The following is a 26,339-nucleotide window of genomic DNA, read 5'->3' on the forward strand; positions in this document are numbered from 1 at the left end:
GAAAAAGAAAAGGAGTGAAAATGTTACTTTCCAAGACTGCCTGTAAGGCTTGGGAGGAGAAGGAAGATCTTCCCTTGATCCTTTTTCCTAGGATAAGTTTTTTTTGAAGGTCTCAGAGCAGCAATGGACTGTACCTACCGCTTGGACTGCACTGTTGGAGTAAAAGGGCAGGCCAAGCCATTTCTGTTGCATTTGCAACGCCAGTCAAAGCAACCATGACTTGACCTGCACCTCTGGCCAAGGCCCTTGCTGGCAGCATTTTCCAGGGGAGGCTGTGGAAGTGGTTGTGTTTGCGACCCTTGAGACTTGAGGTTAACCGGGGGGTGACTGGGACTGGTAGGCAGCAAAGGAGGCGTTTGGGCCGGAGAGAGGAGGAGGAGAGAAGCCAGCCTGGAGGAGACCTCGGGAATAAAGGGTTTTGACTCCTGCCTTTGGGGCTCCCGGAGGAACAACCCAGTGTTGGGGTCTTTGCACGTCGCTCTGCCTATCCAGGTCAGCCTCCATTCTATTTGCCTTCTGGTTTTATTTATGCTAGCTGTATTTCTGCTAGTATTTTTATGGGTTTGTTTTTTCTGTTTTATTAACAGAGCAGCTACACTTTTACCACAGGCACGATGATGCTGGGCTTTCTGCTGAAAGCTGCCAGATCACGATGATGTGTTTTACCCAGCAGAGCTCACCAGGCGAGGCTCCCGTCACAGCAGAAGTCGCCAGGGAAGTTTATTAGAGCAGCAATCACCCCTCAGCCCATGCTCAGTCACTGGCCTAGTATTTCATCATTGCTATTTCTTGCTTGTGTTTTGTGCTGGCTTCTTCATTCTTCTGAGATCAAAGTCATATTTTTATTAATCAGTAAAAAAATAGGGGCACGTATCTGTTTGATCCTATACAGAAAAATACCCAGCAGGGCTAGCTTAGTCTGCTGGATCTGTTGCAAACTCACTCTGCTAATGGCTTGCTTAGGTAAAATAAGATCAAAGTTGGGAGAAGTTCCAAGTTTTCTGTGCTCTTGTCAGGTGGCTCCATCTTGGGGTTATTCGCTTGCACACCGGCTGCAGAGGAGGGACCAGCCAGGAGAAGAGCGAGACGGCAGGAGAAGGAAACTTGTAGGCTTCAGGAGGAGCAGAAGTTCCTGAAGCTGCCGGAGCTGCTTTTTTCAATAGGTGTGGTTGATCTTCATGGAAAAGGGGACCCTTTGCAGGGGGAGGTGCAGGGTTGGCATGTCAGTGCTGGATGGACACACCTGGTACAAACAGAGGTAGCAAGTGGAGCAGGCAGTGGCAAGGTATCTTTTGATGTGTCTACATCTAGGCTTGCCCTGTGGTGGCAGGTTACAGAAGGAAGGTGTAGCTTGGAAGGCACCAGGGAGAAGGTCATCATGGCAAAGGCCCAGTCCCAAATCCTGGCTTTGCTGTCATCTTTTAGCATTGTGCATCACTGTGTTTCAGGAGCAGCCATAATAACGTTTTAGGTCTTTCATGTATGTCGAAGAAGTGTGCCTAGCTGGCAGAGTGAATCATAGAAAAGAAATGCACTCGGGGTTTGAGAGGACAAAAAAGAGCATCCATGTGTTTCAAAGAGAGCAACTCGGAGCCTGTGCTTTGTCTCTTTGTCTGTGCTTTTATCTTTGTCTGATAAACCTGCTGCTGGATGTAGTCTGGGGCAGTGGAAAGGAGAGATCTGCTCTCCTTCATCTAGAGGCTCTGTGCCTGCGACTGGCCTAACCAAAGGGACCGATGTTTTCCCTTCCCATTACGTATCCAGCAATACTTGAGCCTCTTGAAAGAAGAAATGTTCCAGCAAGTGCCAAAATCATTTAGTACTCGCTGCTTGTGCTGCAAAGCTGCCGGAGGTTGCTTGTAATAACGGAGGTCCTGCAGAGATCAGTCCAGCAAGAGGTCCTGGCAAGGATCGGAGCTGATGCTGTGGGAGGGCAGTGGCTGGGTGGTAGCTCTGCGGCTGGGCAGAGGAGGGGACTTCCTTCCTCTGCAGGCAGCTCTGGTGGGTTGTCTCATCCCTTTGGTCACGTTGCTGAAGCAGATATTTACCATTGGGTCAGGAAATATTATTCTTGTATTGTCAGGCTGCTTGAGTGAGAGGTTGGTTCAGTCTCTGAGCTGCAAATCGGTGCTGGGCTGGTGTGTAAGGACCCAGGGGCTGTTTGTGTTCCTTGTGCCCAAACCCAGCCTGATTTCTAGGCATGGGGTGGGTGGGCACGTAGGAGTGTTGCTCCTTGGAGGGTCCCCATCGCTCTGACCCGTCCCCAACATCGCAGGTGGGCTGAGCAGGCAGGGCACGAGCTGCTGCAGGCAGAAGGGGTTCTGTGTGCCCTTCGCTGCTCTGTGTGTGTAAACCCAGGCGTGGTGCTGGCACAGTCGTTTTTCTCTGTAGCAAATCAACTGGGCACCTCTTCTGAGAGAGGAGAAGGTGGCACCAGGGTTGGTGACCAGACGCGTGACCAGTGCTTTTCTTGTTTGCCATCCACAAAGGATGAGCGTGGCTGGAGAGAGGACGGGCAGTGTGGATGCACCAGGGCCTGCAAATCATAGACAGACGGAGGAGGCAACAAATCAAGTGCCCACGAAGAGGGAATTGTATGGACAGCGGTAGATCAGTGGGTGTGTGCACAGTGATCCATGTACGGTCAGGCTGTAAGGGAAAAGGATGTGCCGGCTTGGTATCCCTGGAGAGGTGTATTGTGACTATCAGAAACCAAAGCACAAGGAGCTCTCTCTGGTAACAAATGTTAAACTTCTCTGAAACAACCAGAAAATGCACTGTTAGGCAGCTGGGAAAAGTTCCCCGAGACTGGCAGTTAATACTGGTTGCTTTTGTTAACAGTGAAAAGCCAGCGATGTTCAGCCGTTTGCAAAGCAGCCGCGTCTGCCCAGGAGAGTTTGCAATTCAAACCCCAAATGCTGGGGATGTGAGTTGCCCCCCATGTGGTCCTCTTTCCCATCGGGGGGAAAGCAGCATCGGCGCAGGGAGAACCTGATGCTTTTTCCCGGTGCAAGATAACCTGATGGGTTTTTTTCTAGTCTCATGCCCATTGCTGGGGCCTCTGGCCGCTCTCCCGAGGCCAGCGCTTGGCTGCTCCGGTCCCCCACACCTCCTTCCCTCTCTTCCATGTCGTGGCTGGTTTTCTGGCTGTGGAAGCAGTGGTGACGAGGGATGCTCGTTTGGTTGGTTTAGCTTTTTCCTAAATCACCTGGTGCTGAGGAGTAATAAAATATTTATTAGTTGTTACAAAACCAAACCCAGAACAACAGCACAGTGAGCAGTTAAATATTCCTCCTTGCGGCGGTACCTGAACAGCAGGTGCCCTAAGGAGGAAGAGCTCAGTGCTGCTCTTGGCCGTGTGCTGTAGGCTGGTCTCTCTAGACAAAAGGCAGAGGTGCTTTCCCTGGGAATTACCTGCAGTCCCCAGCTGAACCGATTCCTGCGAGACACGGGTGGGACTGATGGGCTGAGCCATCGGGGACCGGCGTGCAGCACCGCGGTGCATCCTCACATCCCGGGACGCGCTGGGTGCGAGGGCACCGAGAGGTGTCAGTGCACCGAAACACCCAGTCCTCCATCAGAGGTGTTCAAGCGTGGCAGTAAAGGGGGTCACCTCTCTACCACAGGGGTGCCTTTCACTTGAAAACCTCCTCTACAGAATTAAAATCTGACTGCTATTCCAGCAACCGTCACATTGATGGATATGGCTTTATTAGCTGGTTTGAGTACACGTACAGCTGTGGATGGGTTGTTCTGTAGCCTGCCGCTGACAAATCAGCGGTTAGCCCTAAAACGTTTGGCAAACTACAATCTAGGATGGCCTCTTCTTGCAAATCTTCTGTTGTATATGGTTTTGCCATAGTGTGATGTAGGTTGCAAGGCACTTCTGGAGGTCTCTGACCCAATTTCCCTGCTCAAAGCAGGGCTCCCTCCCAAACCAGATCATGTTCATGCAATCAGGTTGTGAAAACTTGCAAAGCTGGAGATGCCACAGCCTCTCTGGGCCCCTGTCTTAGTGCTGGACCATCCTCACTGCAACATTACACAAGAATTCTTATAAATTCTCATGAAAATCTCCTTTCTACTAGCTGTCAAGGCTTGTCATCTGTGGCTCTTGGACATTTAATACTGTTGATGTGCATCATACAAAGTTTGGAAAGTCCTGTGAGTGCAAGTCATCTTGTTTTCTTCACACATGTAGATTTGAAAGTTCACTTTAAAAGAGTGAAAATCTGCAAGAAGTTTTTCTAATTCTTCGAAGTTCAAAGCACGTAAATCTGAGACTCTGCTTGGAGCCCACCCGTGATACAGCGTGGGGTACAAAACCCAAATCCAGCTGACATTGTATCGTTGTGTAATGTAGACCCTAAGCAGGGAGCTGTGCGGCTGTATTTGCTCCTGTGTGCTCAGACACAGCAAAGCATTTTGGAGAGAGGATGGGTTAGCGAGGCACGTTGCCAAGTATAACTTCTTTCAGAAAACTTTTCTGCGGCAAACAGCTCCTCTTTGCAATGCTTGTGCCCCCCCGGTGTAGGCGAAGGAGGCTGGAGATGATGCGCAGAGATGGTGCCAGCTGTTCTCTGGCTGGAACAAGTCTGGAGAAGGTGCCATGGCTCCATGCATTCAGGTTTGCGTTTGGCTCTGAGTCAGATGGAATATGTACAAAAATAACACGTAGCAAGAAAGCTGCTGGTGAGCGTTTGTCCTGAGGAGGCTGGTGTGTGCCATTTGCTGAGATCTGCATCAAGCAAATTCAAGAAATTGCCTCTGTGATTTACTTACGACTATGGTGGGGACATGGTATATGCCAGAGATTGTTCCACCCCATTTCTGAGGTCACCAGATTGTGCTGGGCATGCAGTTTCTCTTTAAAAAAAAAAAAAAAAAAAAAAGAGAGAGAGACCAAGAAGGTGGGAGGCATTTGGATACCCACGTCTAGTCACTGGTGAGCTCTTCCCCATAATTTAATCCATTATGGAGAAGACCTCTGCCAAGCTTCTTATAAAAAGCCATGCAATCCACTAGAGATGCCAGCCCAAAGCTCCGTGGGTGCCCTGCCTGATACCTGTGCCAGGAGTTCATCATCACTGACTCAATTAATTACATTTTTAATATGCATGTGTATATCTGGCAACTTAAGTACTCATATGCTTTAGATAGATAAAGGCTGTGAAACACTCTGCTGCATAAACACACCACAATATTAACTTGGGTCGTTTGGGTCCAGAGTCACAGTATGCAAGCAGGGTGTTCTGCAGTCTCTCAAGTGCAGAAATGACCGTTATTTCTTTAATGGCTGTCACACGCTGAAAGCAGTTGTGGGGAAAAGCAGCGAGGGTTGGAAAAGCAAGGGAAGGTAAATAGAATAAACCTCTTCCATCCACCGCAGTACTCCTGCTTTCTCCCTTAGCTCTCTACTTCTCTCCTGCGCGACGGCACCTGGGCTGCGTTTGCACCAGGGGCAGGGAGGCTCTGCCCCCCCCAGCCTCACACCCGCTGGGCTTGCAACCCAACGGGGTTTCACCTCCTGCCGTAGCTGGTGCGAAGGCTGTGATATTGTACTGATGTGCTTCGAAGGGGAAGGAATTCTGTTGTTTTCTGCTGTTTGTAAGCACACTACGGAAGGTAACTAAGTGAGAAGGGGTTTGTATTGGCCCCTTAGTGGCCTTACTGGATCTGCAGAAGCTGTTGGCTTGCTTTATAAGGATTTCTAACTGATCACTGGTGCCTCTAATAGCGGGAGATAAAATAACACCCCTGCCTTTAAAGCACTTAAGCTTCCAGGTGAGTGTTCAGGGCATGCGCTTTTGAGCCTGCGGGTGGGTTGGTGGCATCGCTTGGCCCTGCTTGGAGGGAGGTGTTGGGGCTGAGGCTGCCCCCCGCCCCGGTCCAGCCTCTGCCAGGGAGGTGCTGCCTCCCGGCTGCCCAAGGGGCACATCTGGGGTTCGGCGGTGATGCCTTGGCACCTGATGGGGAGGGGAAGAGGCGTAAAATGGGAGGTGGAGCGTGCTGGGCAGATTTCGTTGACCTGCAGGTCTGGTCCCCTCCGCTCTCCTTGCTGGTGCTGACTTTCTGCACCAGGCATCTGCTGCTGTGCTGCAGAAGCTAAATTTAATATGAAAGCAGTTTAATTTTGGCTCAGATTGACTGCTTTCTTGATAATGTCCTAACAGTGGCACGGACACAGATCAATACACCAGTGCTGCTTCACGGTCTGGCGGGGATGGAAGACCGAGGGTCCCGTTAGCCGGGGAGTGGGCCGTGCTGCAGCCTGGTGTGATCAGAGAGGATATCCTTTTCCCTGGATGGGGAAAATACTTGCATAGAGCTTGGGGGCGAGGAGGAGGCAACTGACACTTCAACAGAGACAAATCCGATGATTCATTTCCACAGCCCCCAGGAGCTCACGTGTGAGCTGCGTATTGGGAGTTTCTAGGAATTTCAAGGAGCGTCATTCGTTTTGAAGGTAGCCTGTTCCATATTGAGGAAGGAGCATAAAATATTGCTGCTAGATGGCATTATAGGAATTGAACAAGCAAGGACTTCTGGAGGTTGTTCTAAGAAGTAAGCTGGGGGAAAAAAAAAATGCCATGCACAATGTTAAAATCCCAAATGAAAGGCTTCTTGGCTCAGAGTATCTGTGCTCTTAGTACGTCTTTCCTTGTGCCTCAACACCCTGATTTCAATGTTACCTGTAGTTTTCCTGTTTCTTTTCTTGGTTTCTTATGGCCTCTATCGCCCTGTCGTTTCTGCCTGATGTTCAGAATGGTTGCTAATACAAAATCGTCAATACATTTAATTAACGTCTTGCTTTTCTCTTCTTCCAGATAACGCTTAATAAAAACAGACCTAGTGCCTTCCCACAGGTGTCTCCCACTTGATCACTACATTGTCTCTGTCTCCTCTTATTGCTGACCCAGTTTTCTTTTCAATTCCGTCAGGAGCTTCCATCAGCTCAGATAGGTTTGGAGCCTGCTTTACGTCTGGTGCTGTGCGTATTGCCCAAGGGCTCGTGATGTTGAGGGTGCTATTGGCAAACACCACAAAGGGTTTTAGGTGCCTGACATGGCAGGTGGACTCTTAGAGCCAAAAATTAGATCCTGCCAGCCTTAAAGCCAGGAGCTTTTGGCAGTGCTTTTCCACAGGGCTCATTGCAGATGGTGCCCAAGGCTGCAATGAGTCAGGTTAGAGGGACGGTCCTTGCTCCAGCCCTGTGATGCTGAGCCGTGTTGCATGTGTCAGACCCTGTGAAGTCTGGGCTGCTGTTTTGGGGGGGAATTACCCGTCTTTCCAGCACCCACAGGGGTGGCAAAGGCTGTTCCATGTTTTCTGAAGGAGAGCATATGGAGTCTTGCTTTATGTCACTTTGATGAACACCTCTCCATAAGCACCAGGATAAACTAATCCCAGATTATCACATCAAATTGCCGTTGCTCACTAACCCTCCTCAGCATGATGTTACAGAATTAATTACCAGTATTCATGATGTTCGTTACTGCAGTCCCTGAACACCCTGCATGGCGCATCATCTAGATCTAGTGATATTTATTGTTGCATTTTCCAAGTGGTCCCTCTCCTGCTTTTTATCACTAGCTGTGTTTACTAGGCTTCATTATACTCTAGTTGTTTGGATCTCTGTAATTTTTGATACTTTATCCAAAGCCATTTAGACACTTAGACCCATTAATTTTATTTTTCTCTTCCATTCTAATGGGCTGGTTTCTTCTGCTGGCATACAAGTGAGAAAAAAGCACTATTCTCTAGACCTTTTGGTCATTAGTAAATAGTTGTCCTAATTCTTACTGCTCTCTTTTCCCGTTAAGTTTGAAGTTATCGTATATACATCTTGTTTTCTTCCTTCTCTTTTGTCTAAATTAATTCTTATCCTCAAACCAGGCTCAACATTTAAATCCCTGCAGCCCTTCAGCATGAGTGTTATCTGCATCTTAAGATGTTATGCTGGCATTGCTGGTACTTGACTTATGTTCCTGCTGCGACTTTGTCTGCACTACAAGCTGAAGAGGTGGGGGGTTTTAGCTATGCCTGGTTTTAAACTGACAGATAAATTGGCAAAATAATGGCATGTTATCTTACAAGGCTGGAATAAACCCTTGTAAACTTTCTATTGATGTCATTGTGCCAAAATTAGAACTGTCTTGTAAGTTATACCAGCTGTATGCTGGACAGGAACTGTTTTGAGCAGCAAAGAGACAGCAGAGAAAGTCCTTGCTAGGATAAGAACAACAGGTTTGCCCTTGTATGATTTCTTCGGCATTAAATGGCATTAAATTATTTCACCACTGGTCCTGACTGGTGTTTTATATGCGAGAAGCCAAAAGAAATGAGCAAGGAAAAAAAAAAAAAAAAAAAACAAAGAATGACCAAGGCCCCGGCGTGCTGGTGAGTGCTGTCTTCAACAGCCAGCTCGCAAGGCTTCCCGTTCAGCGATGAAACCTCATCTTCTGAAGGGAGGAGAGGCTAAATGGGGAAGAGATTGCACCGAAACAGTCTCTTCCAAGCATGCACACAGCAGCTTGCTTTTGACTTAAGTATACCTGAAGTGGAAAAGTCTTGTGTGCATTTTGTGGCAGCAGAGTTGTTTAGAAATGATGTTCAGGGTGACTTTAGGTGCTCATGATGCTTAAATGAACTTGCCAGGATGAAGAGTGCATGTGTGTGTGTACCCACGCGTGGCTGATTCCTCATCTATTGCCGCTGTCCCCAAAGGAGAGCAGAAGTGCACATCATAAGCACCCCAATAAGATATTGCAGAAGATTAGTGTGGTTTTTTCCTCATGCATAAACCCTTCTTGATTAATTTTCTCCTTTTGCATGTTTTGCAGATAAGTAAGCAGCAGCTCCAGACAATCAAAGATCGTTTCCAGGCCTTTCTCAACGGAGAAACCCAGATTGTGGCAGATGAAGCATTTATAAACGCTGTCCAGAGCTACTATGAGGTAAGGAGAGACGATACAATATTCATATGAATCCCTGTTCTCACCCTTATTCACAGACAGGGTCGAATCCTGAACTAATGGGTTCTTTGTCCTCTGTCAACAAAGCACAAAACAAGGGCAAGTGCAAGGCTTCTCCTGTCTGATGTCTGATACATCACAGGGTTTGTGAGGTTCAGGGTTTGAACATGCAACCATATGGCAACTGTGGCAACCCCTACACCATGGTGTATCCTACAGCTTGATTATGAGGAGGATCGTCCTTCCTTTAAGCTGAAAAATATCTTCCTGATACTTTTAAACAGTGTCATGGTTTAACCCCAGCCGGCAACTAAACCGCACACAGCTGCTCACTCACTCCCCCTCGGTGGGATGGGGGAGAGAATCAGAAGAGTAAAAGTGAGAAAACTCATGGGTTGAGATAAAGACAGTTTAATAGGTAAAGCAAGAGCCGCACACGCAAGCAAAGCAAAACAAACCAAGGAATTCATTCACCGCTTCCCATGGGCAGGCAGGTGTTCAGCCACCTCCAGGGAAGCAGGGCTCCATCATGCGTAGCGGTTACTTGGGAAGACAAATGCCATCGGTCTGAATGTCTCCCCCTTCCTTCTTCTTCCCCAGCTTCATATGCTGAGCATGACATCATATGGTGTGGAATATCCCTTTGGTCAGTTGGGGTCAGCTGTCCCGCCTGTGTCCCCCCCCAACTTCTTGCGCACCCCCAGCCTCCTCGCTGGTGGGGTGAGAAGCAGAAAAGGCCTTGACCCTGTGTAAGCACTGCTCAGCAGTAATGAAAACATCCCTGTATTATCAACTCTGTTTTCAGCACAAATCCAAAACATAGCCCCATACTAGCTACTATGAAGAAAATTAAGTCTATCCCAGCCAAAACCGGCACAAACAATGTACTCTAAAACAAGAAAGCTGGCACGATATAAAATAAATGTCATGTGCTCCCTATGAAAAATACCAAGAGAAAACTGGGCAGCACGTTCAGTTCTTGCTGAAGCTTTTGCTTGTGTCTAATTGACTTTGGGATTTTCAGCAAGAGTCTTGTCTTTTCTCGTTGGTATGACAAGTGCTGTAAAGCGAAGGAGGAGGAAGGGGGATGTACAAAACTAGATGGTACCAAAGAACATGAAGCATCATTCATAATTGTGCAAAAGAATAATTATGCATGTCTGTCTTTTTGCACCTCTTTGTATGCAGCCCTTAATGCTGCCTTTCATATCTTTTCTCAAAGGAAGGAGCTTCTGTTTTTGAAGGAAATCAGTGCTTGTGATTTGTATGAGGAGTGTCGCTTATTTTTTTGCTAGCCTTTCTGCAAACCATTTCTCTTTCTCCCTAGAGTTATTCTGTCATAAAGGTGAAGATTTTGCATTGCCTACATAAAATATTTCTCTGGAAGTGGAATCGAAGAGGGGACCAAAATCAGATACTAAAACTGAAGAGACTTTTAACTCTGTAAAAAATGGCAGCAGCTGCTTCTGTGTAAGGAAAGCACAAATTGTCTCTGGACTAACTCTATTAAACCAGCCTAGTAGTTACTGCTCCATTGTTCTCTGTACAGGAAGGAAGCTGAGAGTAATTTACATCTCTTACCAGGAAAGAAATTGCCAAGGGATCATCAGTTTATCACAGCTTCACCGAACAGATGCTCTCAGAGAAGGTTTTCAAGATGGCGTGAGCTGCATTTTAGGATGTAAGAGCAGCGTAATCTGTTCAGATAAGACTATTGTGCAGGAAAAGGAAACTGCTTAAAAACAGGCAAAATACATCCCTGTTTCGCCAGTGGGTCTGGCTGAAAGCATGTCCTGACCAGCTCCAGAAGTCCTGTGCTGTGTAATTACCCCAAGTAATCAAGCTTACAAAGAGCAGTTGATCAGCATTAGGTGTCTGCAGACCCTATGTCTTCAGTTCAACTGGACACTCCACCTGCTCTGTCCTACTTAAAACAGGCCACAAAAAGCGTAATGCATCGCTCTGTGTCCTTTAGTGCAACGTTCTTTTTCTTCTTAACTGTTGGTCTCCTTTAATGTACGGCCGCGTACTTTCAGCTTCTGTGCAGCTGGAGCATGGCTGCGTGTCTTCCTCGGCACCGTCTGCAGTGGCACAAGGCAAAGCCTTGCCGCAGAAAGCCTCTGCCCCCTCTCAGCGCCCGAGCAGTGTTCCCTGCTGACAGTGTTCTCCTTCCTCCCCTCTCTGCAGAGAGGTGCCCACCCTTGGTCGAGCCATGGTGCAATCTCAGCAGATCTTGCTTATCTCAGCTCCTGCAAATCTGAGTTTTGTGCAATTAGCTGTCCCTTGGATGGACGCTATCTAGAAATTGGCATTTAGGTACTGACTTACAAAGCTGCATGATGGCTTGGAAAATACTAAAACTTGGTTTTTTGCTCAGCTGAAACTGGCCATCTCTGCAGGATGTGGCTCATGTTTCTAAGGGGTTCACTTACTATTAGTGCAGAATAGAATCATTACCTGGAGAATGAATTTTTTTTTTTTTTTTTTTTCTGGAGAAAGAAAGAAGTAAAGGTGACATGGTAGGTCAGGGGTGCGTTTGCTCTTGCTGTGGACGTGTTTGCCTGGCCACATTCTATTGTTAAGTCTGCTGTCAAGGGCTAAGCGTGTGATTGCCAGGCTTAGACTAGTTCACAGGCTGCTGTCAAATTAAAATATTGAGTGAACTGAGCAGGCTCCACTGCTGGTCTGCAAAGCACCGCTGTGCCTGCAGGAACGCTGCAGATCCGTGTGTGCGAGGTGGGCCCAGCACACTCCAACAGACGCTCCAGGAGAGCCCCTCTCATGTCCTTTTACTTCTAATGGGTAAAGCTTCGTCTGTCAACCAACACTTTATCCCTTCAGTGGGTATTATGGGAATGCTTCGTTAGACCCATTTCCACTCCGCTGTGGGCAGGTAGAGCCAGGACCATGCGTGACCTGGGGGGCTCATCTATGGACGTGGCAGGAGGTGCCTGACCCAGCTCACAGAGGCCAGTTCTCTTCTGCGTGCGCCGGTGTGTGCACCCACGCTAGGATTTTGCTCCAGCAATTCTTGACTCCTGGCAGTCCTACTAGGCAGTCTTACAGCCGGGCGATTCACCTGGTATTTTCTAAAGAAAGCAGCTCGCTCTGCAGGACAAAACACCTCTTTTATCTTTTTTTATCTTCCTATTTCACGGTCTTTTTCTGCTGCTTTGTGTCTGACTGGCGCTCCCCCCCACATGCCTCCTTTCTGCCAGCCGCAGCCCCCCTTTCTCTGCTGGCTGCTGCTCCGCACCCGGAGAGGATAAATTGGGGTTGAGGGGAGACGGGGAGTCAAGTCCCTCTGCTCAGTGCCGTCACCCCTCCGACGGGGGTGAGGACCACAGATAACAACAGCCGCTGGTGCTGGCGGGTATGGGAAGTCATTAGCGCTGTCGCACAGGGTCAGGCCAAAGGTGCCTGGAGCGGATGATTAGAGAGAGGACGGTGGAGCCGAGGATGCCACAGCAGGGCTGTTCGCCGTGACCTCACACCGTTTCCAGCAGTCAGTGTGCTGGGGACTTCCTCGGCTGTGCCAGCAGCTTGGATTTTGATAGCTCTCACCTATTACCTAAAAGCACCTGCGCACACCCAGGGTGTTATCACTCATATTTAAGCTCTGCAAGGAAACAAAATATGTGCTCGTATCGTTTCAGCATGGACTGAAGAGGCTGCTGGTGGCATCCTGCCTGTCTCATCTGCAGGGAGTGTTCCCTAGCACAGGGATGTTGGAAGGAAACAGCCCAGCTCTTCCTCAGCAGCATTTCTGGGCTGGTCCTGGAGCAAAAGCCACTATTACTCCCGACAGATACCTGTGCCATCAAGCATCTGGGAACATGGAGTGCCATGTTGCTGAGTGGTATAAAAAAAAAAAATCTACCATGTCCTTAGGTCATCCTCAAGCTCTTTAATTATTGAGAGCTGATAGATACATCCTGGTGCTGGCACGGCTTCTTCCCAGCCTGCTGCATTGATCCGTTCTCAGCATCATTAATAAAACAGCAGTTCTTTCTGGGCATTGATTGGTCTCCTGTGTTTAGCGCTTGGGAGAGGAGAGCCAACACAATATCCCCCTGTCCCTCTCTCACCCTTCAGCGCTGCCTTGCTCCCATGGCATCTCCTGGTCTGCAGGGGTCTGTTATGTTTTGACCCTTCTGCTGCTCTTGCAGTGGGAAGAACATCTTCATCAAAAGCCTTCTCCCTCCCTCCCGCTGTCAGCGTCCTGCACCTTGCAGGCTGCTCTCTCTGCAAAGCCTTCCCAGGCAGCCTCAAACCGTGCTGAACCATCCTGTGCTTCTTCAGCAGAGCTGGAGCAGGAAGGGATTTGGCCTCCTCCACCTGTGGCCGTGGCACCTTTTAGTGATCTGAGTAGTCTTGGTGCTTGCCCATCAGTTTGCAAAAATCAGGCCATTCATCCTTGTCCTTTCCCAGGGTGTTTTAACGGTGCTCTTGCAGCGCTGGTTGCCCAGGTTGGAAAGACCAGGGTATAGGAGAAGTGGGGACACACATGTTATTTAACTGAAGGTAACGTTAAATTAATGAATACAATGCCATTCCTGTCATCTTGTGACAGCAGGGCAGTCTGCAAAGATCTCCTCCGCTGTAGTACTTTAATGTAAGCCTGGTCCTTGCACTGGTCAGAGGTTTCCCAGGGGCCTGGCTGCCAGGGTAAACGCAATGCAATGCTGCTGACTTGAGTAGGATGACTGGGCTCCCGCTAACACGGCGGAATTTGGCTAGGTGAACGTAGTTGTGCAATAACTTGCTTATATTTCGCTCTAGCAAATGTTTTAATAATCCTGCTTTCCCAAAGGGCATTTATGTATCTGGTGAGGTGACCACAAGATCGCGTGAGGTCTTAATTGCATCAAAATGTTGCATTTTAGCGGACGCAAAGCAGAAGCTTCACCTGATTTCATTACGCTTCCCAAAGTACAGCCGAAACTTCTGTCCATCTGGCAACATGTGGTTGTTGAGCGAGAAGTTGGAAAGTGTACTGGCAGCCAGTTAGCAGGCTTCCCAGCAGCGAAACCGTGTTTTGTGGCACTTAAGGGGGATTTTTTTTTTTTTTTAACTGACACCATTTAAAGTCACCCCTTTTTTGCAGGTATTCCTGAAAAGCGACCGTGTTGCTAGGATGGTGCAGAGCGGAGGGTGCTCAGCGAATGACTCCCGGGAGGTCTTCAAGAAGCACATTGAGAAGAGAGTGCGCAGCCTACCAGAAATTGATGGCCTCAGCAAGGAGACGGTCCTGAGCTCTTGGATGGCAAAGTTTGACGCTATTTACCGTGGGGAAGAGGATCCCCGCAAGCAGCAAGCTAGGATGACGGCGAGTGCTGCCTCGGAGCTCATCCTCAGCAAGGAGCAGCTCTACGAGATGTTCCAGAATATTTTGGGGATCAAGAAATTTGAGCATCAGCTTCTGTACAACGCGTGTCAGGTAAGGTCTTTCTCCTAGACTGGGTGGGAATGGAAGGGGATTTCTTGGGGAAAGGCTTGCCGATGGGAAATACTGCTGTTACGAACTGGAAACTTTGGGTCTGACCAGATTGTTTTTGAGAGAATTTCCACCAGGGAAGAGTTTTGGTTCATGGTGGGACTTCTGCACTGCCAGTTATGTTCTGTCTGTCCAAGTGGGCCTCCTCCTCTTGCTTGTGCTTGTTTTTTCGTGCTTGATTGCTTAGGGTTTTCTGCAGATGTTTCAGAAGGTTTTTGTATTATATAAAGTTTTCCTTCCTGAAATCCCATAGGATTGCTGAGATGAGAAACTTCTATTCCTCAGTGTCTGGATGAGCAGGTCTTTGATGGTGCCTAAGTGGGCTGTTTGCTGTGACTTGCTTGCCTTTCCGCTGTCACACCACCAATCTAAATGACAGAAGTAGTTCTTAGCACTTGAAGCTCAGATGCCCCGGGGTGGATCTCATATGCAAATTCGCTTATTGAGGTGGTACGGGTTCTCCTTAAGTAGAAGGAGCCTCTGTGACCCCTGCGTGCCTGTAGTGGAAGGAGAGAGCATCCCAAACCCCCCTGACCTCAGGGTGGCTCTGCTTGCACTATGAGTTCCCAAACAGATGAAAACCTTTCCCATTCCTCTCTTTTTCTCCCCCAGTAAGAGCCAGTTCCCCAGAGGCGCGGAGCTGGGACTCTGCAGTGCTGCTTGCCTTTCCAGCAGCTCTGGCTGAGGGCTGTTGGTGGCTGTCCAGGCTGTCGGTGACCCAGATTACCCAGGTCCCCTGCTATCGGATATAAATATCGCAGGCGGGATAAAGGATGTCAGAGTCACGGGGAGGGTAAGGTAATGCTGTGGAAAGTTTTTGGAGAAGGAGCAGACCTCAATCTCTTCCCTGTAATTCAGGGGTTCAACTTCTTATTGAAATTAATACATTCGAGACCAATTCTGTCTGTCTTCTGTCTAGACACTTCCAATTCTTTTCAAGATGTAGAAAATTGTTTGATCTGTTTTTTCTTCTGTAAAGAGCTTGATTATCTTGCATTTGTTCTTCTTCATCTCAGACTTTAATGGCAGAGTGGGGAGAGGATAACAAATGACCATGAGTAAGGCATCTTCATAGCAAAAAGGCAACAGCAAGGACTACATCAGTCCTCATAAATTGCATTTATAAACCAGATTTTGTGCCTTCATCCTTGTTGGAGGACTTCTTTAAAATCAAAACCATAATGTTTTCAGTGATGTGTTGACAGCTGAGTCAGTTCTGCAGTGGTTTTTTTAACTTAAACCAGCTCAAGCCCTGTGTCTCTCATCCTTCCTTGACCTGTGCTCAGCTAAGGAACTAGAGTGTATTTGTGTGAGTGTGTACGCGATCCTACCCTCTTGCTTGGTGGTTCCCAGTAATGCAGAAAACAGTATTTAATCATGGCTGCCCTGCTTTGTGGATGATCTCTGCTTATGAGAGCCTTTCTGGCTGACACCATGAACTGCTGGCTGCTCCCTGCAAATTGCCCTGTTGCATCGAGCAACCTGTTTCCTGCAGTAGGTCCTGGTTTTACTCTGAAAGTGAAGGATTTAATTCTGGGTCTTTTCTAATACTCAGAGGCAGCAAACCTGTAATTTAAGCTTTTAGAGAAAGACATAATTTCTGTTGAAAGCGAGTATTAGCACGGGAGTTACTCTGTTTTTAATACCTGAATAGTGAGGATCAGCTATGCAGAAGGGAAAGCCCTTTATACAAGGCACGACTCAGAAAGCTGCAAGGCCATCAGTTATTCAGCCGTTTGTATTTTCCTGGGGTACAGTGCGAGTGGTTACGGTGCCGTGGTGCTGGTGCGGTGGGGTGGGAGCCTGCCTCGTGGGGAGTGGAGGTGGGGGCAGATCTCTGCTGCTCCTTCTCCGTTAGGTGCTGCAGGGAAGGCAGCAGTGAGCACCCAGCGGAACAGCGGGCTTTGCTGTGGGGACCCTTATTTCAGTGATCATGTCATCTGGGCTATTCCAGAGGGATCTCTGGAGCTCTCCAGGCACCAGCAGCTACTCTGCACTTCGGTCTTGCTGTGAAGCACCAAAATTGCTGTTGACTGCTACTCCTTCCCGCAGGGTCCCAGCCATTGCTTGCAGCCAGTCTGTTGTAGGGTATAAGTAAAACCTATCAACCTACAAATGTTTTTGTTTGCTTAGCTTGTATCGGGAGTTCCTGGCAAAAGTCCAAGGTGCATGCCACTTGGCTAGCGTGTTTTCTGCAGCAAAGCTGCAGGGGAGAGCAGAAAATGATATGCAATGAGCAGTGATTCGGTAACCTGCCCCTTTCCCCCCATGAAAGCTTCCTCCTGATCTCTCATGATGAAGCATTGGCATCAGCCCTGAAACAGGAGATTTTTCCCTTTCCCTCCTAAGCTTTAGTAGCAAATTATTTCCTACTCCAAAAGCTCTCTGTGTTCGCACAGGGCAGATTTCAAAGCCACAACAGCAGCTGGGTGGCCGATTGCTCGAGGCTGGAGATGCAAGTCAAGCCCTGGGCACTGCCCTTCATGGCTTGGAAACCCTCCCGTGCCATAACCCCCTGGACTGTGCTGAGCCACTCTGCACCGGCGGCATCTCCGACGTGTGAATTCTGACACCAATTAAAAAGCCAGAGGCACCTACCAACATGACAGCACTAAAACCAGAGACATCTGGAGAGAGGAGAATCACGTGTGCAGCGTTGCAGCAGCCCGGATGGGTGCTGGGTGGGAGGGGACCCGGGGCAGCCGGAGGGGAGGAACGGCTCCCTGCTTTGCATGTACATGGGCGCTGTGGCCGAGGCAGGGCTGGGACATGCTTCTGCAGGACTTCGTTCCAGCTGTTCTCTCTCTCCCCACCACTTTGCATTTTCATAATTTTTCATTTGCCGCATCTGCCTCGCTGTTTGACAAGCCATCTCTGGGAACACCTCTGCCCTGCCAGCCTGTCCTGAAATCAGCAGTGAGTCCCCTTCCCGGGTGGGTTTGTAAACACCTCAGCCCGCGCCTGCAGCCGTATTTACAGCACTGAGCACACCCGTTGGGCTTGGGGGCACTGGCCCCATAACCCCTAAAAATGGTCGTTTATTTCCATCGTGCTGTTTTGTGTCAGTCCGGGTTGCATTTCGGTCAGAGTCCGCCTAAGCAGTGCTCATTTGCCTCCCTGTGAAGACACACTGACTCTGTTGTTCTGACTTTTGTCTCATCAGAGTTAATTGGAAGTACAACTTAAATCATCTTCTTAATAATTTGATTGAAGCTTCTGTCGCCTGTTTCATAAAAACAAAATATTTTATATATTCTGTTTATGAATAAGCTTTAAGTAAAAGGAAAACACTCTCTGGCATTTTCCTGGATGTGCTGAAATGATAATATTCCCAGAAACACCACGCGGGCTCAAGTTGCGCACATGTGGGTGATTAATACATTTGCTTTTCTCCCTCGGGCAGCGTACAGGCAGCTCCTGCCGGAGCCCACCGCGGACCCTGGCTCAGCAGCCCGCAATGGTGCCAGCCACAGGCTTTACACTGAGACTGAGCAGAGCTCCCAAACAAATCCGGGAGCAATCACGAGCTTCCCAGTGGTGGTTTGGCACAATATAAGCTACACTTATTTTTGACCTACGCTTGTCTGCCATGCATGGGAGGAATTGGGAAACGGAGCCTTTTCCCTGGCAGGCTGTCTGAATGCCATCACTCTTTCTGGGGCGGCAGCGCGGAGCTGTTAATGCAGTTTATCAGTCAATCACCTGTGCTTAGAAAAGCAAAGCCGATCGGCTTCTCCCATTGCTCCCGTCGGCTGGGAGCGGAGGGGCCGGCTGGTCGGACGTGCTCTCCCTTGCTTTGGTGCGCGAGGTGAAACTGCCCCACAGGCTCTGCAAGGAGGCAAGGGGCAAGAAGAGTTAGCCTAGTTGTTGTCCTCCTAAAGCATGAGCAGGAATGGTGCTGAGAGCCCCAAACACTTGCTTGAACTTCTCCTGTGGTCTGGAAGAAGGTGCTTTTCTCGATGCGGCCTCTGTTACATCATACTCAGTAACTGCATAATGGTTACATCACTGGGGCTGTGTTTTCATTCTCTTCTGAAATAATATTTTGTTTGTGCAGAAGGAGGATGATTTCTAAAGGGATTTCTTTTTTTAATACAGTATCCCCAGGTGGTATGAGATAAGTGTATTCTTAATGTGATAGCAGTGATACGGCAGGATCTGAGATAGCAAAAGGGATTGATGTGGTTGGAAAGGCTTTTAGGAAACAAAGATGGGAAGTGGTGTTGTAGCAGAATGGTTGTGGAGATAACGGTGTTGTTAAGTACAACCTCTGACTAGAACATTTTAAATAATACACAGAGGCTTAAGTTTTTTGCATAACACATGCTATGTGGCTTGGTGTTTCTGCTCCACTGGAGTTGGCGTGGGAACTGAGTATCTCCGGCTCCAGCAGCGAGCTCCTCTGCTGTGCGAGAGGTGTCGTGGAGAGAGAAGGGTGTTTGAATCTGGGGGTTCTGGTCCAGAAGCCATTGGCAAGGCTTGGGTTTAGCTCTGCTGCTTTGTAATTAACCCGCAACTGTGGAAGAATCATCCAGGAGCTATTTTCTATAAGTGTTAGGCAGTTCCAAACTTGGGTCTTCGCTGCAGTCGGCGTTTCCTTGGGCATGAGTCCTGTATTTCCCACTGAGCTTCATGACGGCTGAATTGCAGCAGCATCTCTTGAAAATCAGGCTGTGGTGTTCTCCCCGTCTTCTTCCTCAGCTGCAGGGCAGTGATTTACTTTTCTATTTCAAGCTGTGTTTGAAAGGCATTTTTAGCTACGGTAAGAAAAGAAGAAGCTGGTACAGTGCTGTTCAGTTAATCCAGCGGCAGTAGCTGATGTCCAGACCAAATCTGTGATGAGCTGCACACTTCCATCCTCCTGCCTTGGAGGAAGCGCTGGGCTCCCGGACCGTCCCTGCAGGACTGTCTGAATTCACAGGCTTCACAATGAGACTTTCTCTTCTTTCCTGGGCCTGAAGTGTCCCATACACTGGGGCATTCCTGTTAAATGTGCAAAATACCTATGCTAAGCTTCCAATTTCATCTAATTCCCTTAGATATTGGATTTGAAAACAAATAGCTAAATGTATGCATGTCAAACCTGCTGAGCAATAACATAGGAATACATGGTGGTGGTTTTTCAGCATCTATTCCTGTCCATCCAGGAAGAAGGTAAGACATCAGAGAAGCGTGCATGTGTGGGTGGGCTACAACACAGATCAAGTCCCATTGCTGTCTGGTGGCTATTTCATGTAAAGGGATGAAAGCCTCTAACTAGTGCAACTGGAATTGTTTCGTAAGTTTTGGGGGCCTGTGATTTTAGCTAGGAAACTTTTCAACCCAAATTTTGCTGACCAGAGCTGGCTTAAAACTAGAATTCACTGTTTTGACATTTATTTTTGCAGCTGAATTAGGACACTCTGTCCAAAGGCTGACATTTCTCACAAAGCAGAAAGTTCCCCTGCCAAAAAAATTGGTTTCAGAAGTGTTAGCAGAAAAGATATTTAGGATTTCTGTCCTGAATGAAATGTTTGATTTTAGCTCAAGTCAGTATTAGAGATGATTCGCTGAGGTGGTGTTTCGCCTTCTGCTCCTCTCTCATCTCTGCAGTTCAGGTGGTTTTCCCGAACTTTGTTTCTTGACTCGCTGCGGTGCGTTGAGCCCGTTGCAGAGATGCTGCGGTGGTACTTGGAAGATGCAGCCCAAGTTAGGACAGAAACGAGTAAGGACAGAAACTGCCGGGAGGCACTATACATCTCAGATGGTGAGATGAAGGTTAAGGTGACTTCAGAATAAATGTTTGGTTTGTGTGTATCCTCCCCAAACTAAGTATTTCATTTAGTTTGTTGTGATGAAAAATGCCCAGCCATGCCTTGCAATGAGCATTGAGCCCAGGGTCATTGCGCACAGCGTGGAGTTACCTGTCTGTGCACATCTCTGTATCTCTGAATTGAAGGGACACGGGGGTTTAGTATCAGATCACTTCCTTCTGCTCCCTGTTCATCATTTTTGAAGAATATAAAGCAATTCCTTTTTCTTCTAGCTTCATTTTGAAGCTCAAAGCCTATGAAATGGCCGTCTGCAGTTCTGGCCATTTAGACGCTAACGCTGGCTATAACGACCCCTCCAAAAGGGCAGGAGGGTTGCTTCAGCCCCAGAGCCCCTGCAAACAGACCATCACGGGGCGGTGGTGGCGAGCGGGGCTGCTGCGGGGCTGCTGGCAAGGGCCAACGAGCCTCCACAGGCTCCTCTCTCCAGGGCTGGATACCTGGACGCTGTGGACAACTGGCAGCTTCGGCCAGCACCGCCGTCCCCCTTCCAAATCCCCAGGGCATCAGCCAGACCCCTTGGCTTTTTTTTCCCCCTCTTTCACTCCTTCAAAACACCTTTCGGTCGCTCCGCCTATTTCCACACTGTGAGCATTATCCCCCCCCCTTAAAACAAAGCCACCACCAATAAAAATGGGTTAAGGTGGTTTTGAGATGATCAAAAGCTTCAAAATCCATAAAGCATCGTACTCGAATGTTTTCAGTAATTCAGTATTTATTGCCATGGAAACAGAAATGGCAGCCTGGAGCCTTCTGCGGGGTTGTAATTACTCCTGGAGCAGCCAGTGGCAGCCGCAGCATGCCTGTCAGGGCTCGAGCATCTCCCAAAGACAGCAGTGGTTTAGCGCCCGATGGGAAATTGAAAAAGGAAAAAGTGTTGGGAAGTGAATGAAATTTTCCCCTTCATAATAACACGACGTAGATACACGTGGTCCTTCAGGGAGGAGGGAAAATTGCCCTTCTTCGTCAGCTCGGGGTGCGATACTTTGAAGAATGATGTTGGCATGGGAGGGTGGAGAAACAGAGAGGGACAGTGCAATGTCAGGGATGGGGCAAGTGTGACGTCTGGCTCCGCTGGTCCCATGTGCAGAAACAGTGACCCGACATGTGGTGCATCGTTTATAATTAGGAGCAGGAGAGGTGGTTGAGGTGGGACATCTCTCTGCTCCAGCATCCGACACCCGGTCTCCTCCAGCATCCAACGGAGAGCTGTGGGGAAGAGCTCAGCCAGCTGGAAGGGGACATGGTGGCGAGCGGGGAGGCCCTGCCAGCCCAGCAGTGTGCCACGGGGCTGCTGCCTTTTGGGGAGGAAAACGCAGCGATCGCTCTCTGCCAGGGTGGGACCCGCTCCCCCGAGCTGTTGGCACCGAGTGTCTGATTTGCACAGACAGGAATGGACCTACGTGTGCGTCCATTAGCTGTAGGATCAGCTTATGTTCTGTGCTGTTATGGACTTAGAGAGCAATCTTGGCCCCTGTAATTAAATTTAAAGCAAATTAGCTCTTCTATTAAACAAAATAAATCTGATGTAGCCTAATGCTGTATTCTCTAGCTATGGCTGATCAATCGCTCCTGCAAAGAGCAGGCAAATGCTGCTGAGCAGATGGTCTTGGCTGAGGCATGGTCAATTAAACTAATTAAAGATGCTTTCATTTAATCAGAGAGTGTTTTAACCCTGTTAGCTGCCAGTTGGGGATGTATGTTTTTGTGCACTAGGAACTTCCAGTTCTGGCCCTACTATGGACATCTTCTGGTTTTACAGTCCCTTTACAGAAACCAGGCTAGAGTGTGCATCCGAAGAGCAGATGTTTAGCAGGGAAATTATAATGTCATGCAACAATAGTGAAGACTTGCAGAGGAAAAGTCAGTTGTTTTCTTCTAACACTAACCAGAGATGTTTATTAGGCTGAAGAAGACTTCTGCACTGAATCCTTCCCACACTACCTCCTGCCAGCCTTCCCTCTGGGTTTAGGGGTGTGGATGCCTCTCCGCAGCCTAGCCAAATGTCATTTGTTCCACCAAAACAAGCGGTGGCTTTTTTATTTAAGGGACAGAAAATAGTTTCAGCATCCAGACAGCTTCTGGGGTGGAGGAGCAGCCTCTTATTTCTGCTCTCTGCTGCCACGCAAAATGTGATGGCTGCTGGGACCCCCCCCGCCATGGGGTTCTGGAGATGGATTTAATTCATTATTTGCTGCAGAAGTCCACAGAGACTCCTCTGAGCCAAAGCCCTCTTTTAGTTTGCTTAATAGAGCACTCAGTTGTTATTTGTCACAACTGGGCACCCTCACCATTTCCCGTCCCCCCCTTCCGATCTGCTGCGCTGCTCCCCTGCCCTCGCTGTAAGGGCTGACACCACTTGCCAGCGAGGTAAGTGCAACCAAGAGAGCTAGTTAGTCTAATGGAAAAGCATGCAAAATTATCTCAGTAGAGAAGGCTAACGCATCCGGACCATTAGTGACCCCCTCGCTGGGCAGCACCGAGGGGCTGCAGCGCGCCAGGACCGGTGGTCCTCTGCATTTCCAGCAGCTTGTACAAATTAAATTAGAAACAGTTGTGCTTTATCCAGAGGCCACATGGGCAACTTCACGCATCAGACCAGATCTATCCTGCTGCAGCAATATTGATCCCTGCAGGTACATTAGGGCTAAAGTCAGGATGATTTTCAAGATGTTCATCCTTTGTGAAATGGTTTTCATTTGTCTCCTTAGTGAGGAGTTTTTGTGGTGCAATATCAGCTGAACGCTCTTCGTTGTCCGTGTGGACTGATTAATTTCTGCAGTTTAAGGTTTAAATTACCATCAAGATCTCTCTTCAGTTTTATTTTTGTTTCAATTGGCCTGTGAATACTTTTCATCATCTGCATTCACGCTGCAAAGGAATGCATAAAAAATAACCATGGTTACCTTATAAAATATCAGTGACTTGACATTTTCAATCTACCTTAACCCTTCTATTTAGGGACTGCTAATTGTTTTCTTTCACTGAAAATCTAGTTGTTGGCATGACTTTCCTGCTGCTTAGCCAGATATTTCTTTTTTTCATCAGATCAGAAGCCTCATTTCAAATGGATGTTTATTAATACTATTCCATTTCCCTACCACCACCTTGCATTTGGAAAGAATAAGTTGAGTGGTGAATTCCTGGCTTTAGGTAGGAGCAATTGGGGAAAAGTATGAAGGACTGAAGTAGCTGATGATGCGCTGATCCGCTGATGCTGCCATCTGCAGAGTAGCAGAGGTCTCTGGGAAGGGAAACACTTTGGCCCTGAGATTATTAACTGGGAGAGCTGTTCTGGTGTTTGCTGCCTCTGCAAGTGCCTGGCTGCTTCCACCTCTGAGCTTTATTATAGGAATAGATCAGAGCAGAGGGGAGGGTCAGGAAGACGGACCGTTCCTGGCACAGCTGTGCAGAGGATGATGCTGAAGCAGTGAGGAAGGTTTTGCAGGAGCTACAGAAATAGGAAAAGTTCTTGAGCATCATTAAATGTGACAACATTCGGGAATTATAGCTTGAGACCATTTCAGTGGAGAGTAAATTTGGGATGGCACAAAATATAAACCCCAGAGGTTGTATTGGCAGAGAGGAGGCTACTGTTAGAAATGGGGGAGCACGTGAAGAAGTTGTTGCTGAATTCAGGGAAGACTCTTTGCACTGAAAAACCCAACGATCCCATGGGGCACATTGCCACTGAGCAGGGTGGCCCAACCTCAAAACACTTGGTGGTTCTGCCCAAAGAGAAGCCAAGCCGAACGTTATCCATCGCGGGGGCGCAGTAGCCAAAGGTGATATATAAAATCAGATGTTTATTGCTGATCTCCCAAAAAAGCAACCTAAAATGTAACTGAGATGGGTTGTAGGGCGGATTCTGCGTCGGGCTTCCACGTGGTCTGGTTCCCGGAGGTGGGATTCGACTCTCAAAATGCCATGTTTATTTCGAGTAATCTCTCTTGCTTCCCTAACTTTGAATTCAGTGCAAGCCACCATATGTAAAAACCAGTTCCTCAGCATGTCCTGTGTTTTATTAGGAAAGGAAAATGTCACTCCTCCTCTTTGTCTTTCCCTCAACTAGAGATGATGAGCAGAAGACATGACAAAGAAATGACCCCACTGGCCTTCTTCGGAGAAAGTAATCTTATTTTTCCTTTGAGCAGCATTTGTTCCCTGCAGTACACATTCTTGTCAATCAGCCCAGGAGGCCCTGGGAGACAGAAGGGGTGTTATCCAGACCTCTCTGTCTTTAAGCAAGGAACTGCAAAAGATCCCATATGTGATGCTTATCTTAAGGAAGGCTGGAATACTTAATAAGACATAACTGGTGCATGACCCTGCACTGTGTTAATGCCTCTCTTTCTCTTCCTTTTCACTGGAAATACAATATGCAGCCCCTAGAATTTAATTTTGCATGTAGGTCTTTAAATCTAATTTGAATTCCACATGAAAACCTGAGTGGTTTGCAGCACTTCAACCCTCACTCATGTATTTTATAACTGAAATCCTGGTGCTTTCCTGGAGAACTTTCAATGCCTATCTCAGGAGCAAAATGGAAAGGTACCGTCCTAGCTGCACGTAGCAGGGGTTATACACAGTCATGCTGGAGGCTTGCGCCAGAGGTCCAGGGTCTTCATTTCAACCAGCAATGTCTTGTCGGAGAACCTGGACTGGTATTCGCTGAGCTGTGCTAGCCTAACGTTACACACTACTCTTTCAGTTTTCTTTTTATCGTCTTAAATAGAGAGATCATTCTTGTGACATACATCATCCACTAAGTGAATATTTTGAAAGTTCTGTATTAATATTTTACTGAATTTTCTCTAATCTTATTTCTGAAAGACGTGGTTTCTCCAAGACTGCTTCTACCCCTTTGCAATCCATATTATGCTCTAGAAAAGGGAATTATTTTAAAATAAGATGTGTTATCCACCAGTCCTTTTCTCCACTCCCTACATTTCATTCTTCAGACTACCAGTGTTTCCGTGTTACTTGACAAACGCTTCATGCCACAGCTTGGGATGTGATAGACAGTGTCATTTTAATTCAGAAGCAATGTTGGGAGTCAGATGGATCAGGCCACAGAAAGTGCTGCATGAATATAAAATACAGCTGGGTTAATCTTCCAGTTTGCATCTAAAAAAGTACCAAAATAAAAAAAGAATAGATATATTTCTTAAGAGAAATGAGGTGCCAAGAATTTTCTTCAAAAGGATATCAAAGTAGGCGCATATTTGTTCCCACTGAGCTGACTATAAATTGGGAAACGATCAACAAACTAGATTTCATACATTTCAAAGGCTCAGTCTCAATATCCCAAACTACAGGGAAAGCAACTTATGCAAGCTGTTCCTTACCTTTATTTCAGTGTGGAATTTTCATATTCAATACACTATGGTTTTTCTGGAACATCTGATTCTACTCATGTTTTGTGAGAAATTAGAGTGCAAGTTCAATAGGGAATGGGATGCAAGATGGCTTCAAATACAGCCTCTCATGTATTTAAAAGGCAGCTATAATAGTCCTGTAAAAACTGTGCTGGCCTCCATCACACAGACTTTGCTGTATAGTGCAGAGAGGCAGTGATGTTTCCAGCAGGAATGATCTATGCATGTGTTTTTCATGTGTTGTAGCCTTTGGTCCCGTTCTTTTGTCTCTGGAATAGAGGACGGTAAGAAGATGGGGAGGTGACGGCACAATGTTCTTTGTCATTCAGTGTGAAGTCTGTGTAGAAACGTCATTGCAACGGAAGAGGGAAAATGATTGCATCCTCCCATTTAACAAAGAGTACGATGGTGTAGCAGACATTCCTTCCAAAGAGTATTTTGAGATTAAAGGCAATATTGAGCTGAAGTTCCCCATGTAATATGGGAAGACTTAGAAGGCAAGGGAGAGAGGTGTAAACCTCTCGAGCAGCCATCCTGAAGTCGGACTTCAGGGGCACATGTGTTTTGCTGTAGATGCGGTGAAGTTGGAGACCGTAGATGTTAAACATGGATAGCCATGGCAGGGAAGTGAGCGGAGTTTCCCAGCACGGCTGTATGTGAGTGCTGGTGGCCCAGGACA

At 47.7% G+C, this 26,339-nt stretch overlaps 1 protein-coding gene across 9 annotated transcripts in view; it reads left to right on the forward strand.

Annotated features, from left to right (window-relative positions):
• Positions 1-26,339, forward strand: part of CADPS (calcium dependent secretion activator) — a 223,783-nt gene that overhangs the window by 37,067 nt on the left and 160,377 nt on the right. For all 9 annotated transcript variants that reach the window (XM_075158710.1, XM_075158712.1, XM_075158703.1 and 6 more), the window contains exons 2-3: positions 8,844-8,957; positions 14,083-14,415. In XM_075158710.1, coding sequence (XP_075014811.1) covers positions 8,844-8,957; positions 14,083-14,415 — 447 coding nt within the window. The remainder of the gene's footprint in view (positions 1-8,843; positions 8,958-14,082; positions 14,416-26,339) is intronic.

The sequence above is a fragment of the Calonectris borealis genome, chromosome 10, assembly GCF_964195595.1.
Source record: "Calonectris borealis chromosome 10, bCalBor7.hap1.2, whole genome shotgun sequence".
In the NCBI taxonomy this organism is placed as follows: Eukaryota; Metazoa; Chordata; class Aves; order Procellariiformes; family Procellariidae; genus Calonectris; species Calonectris borealis.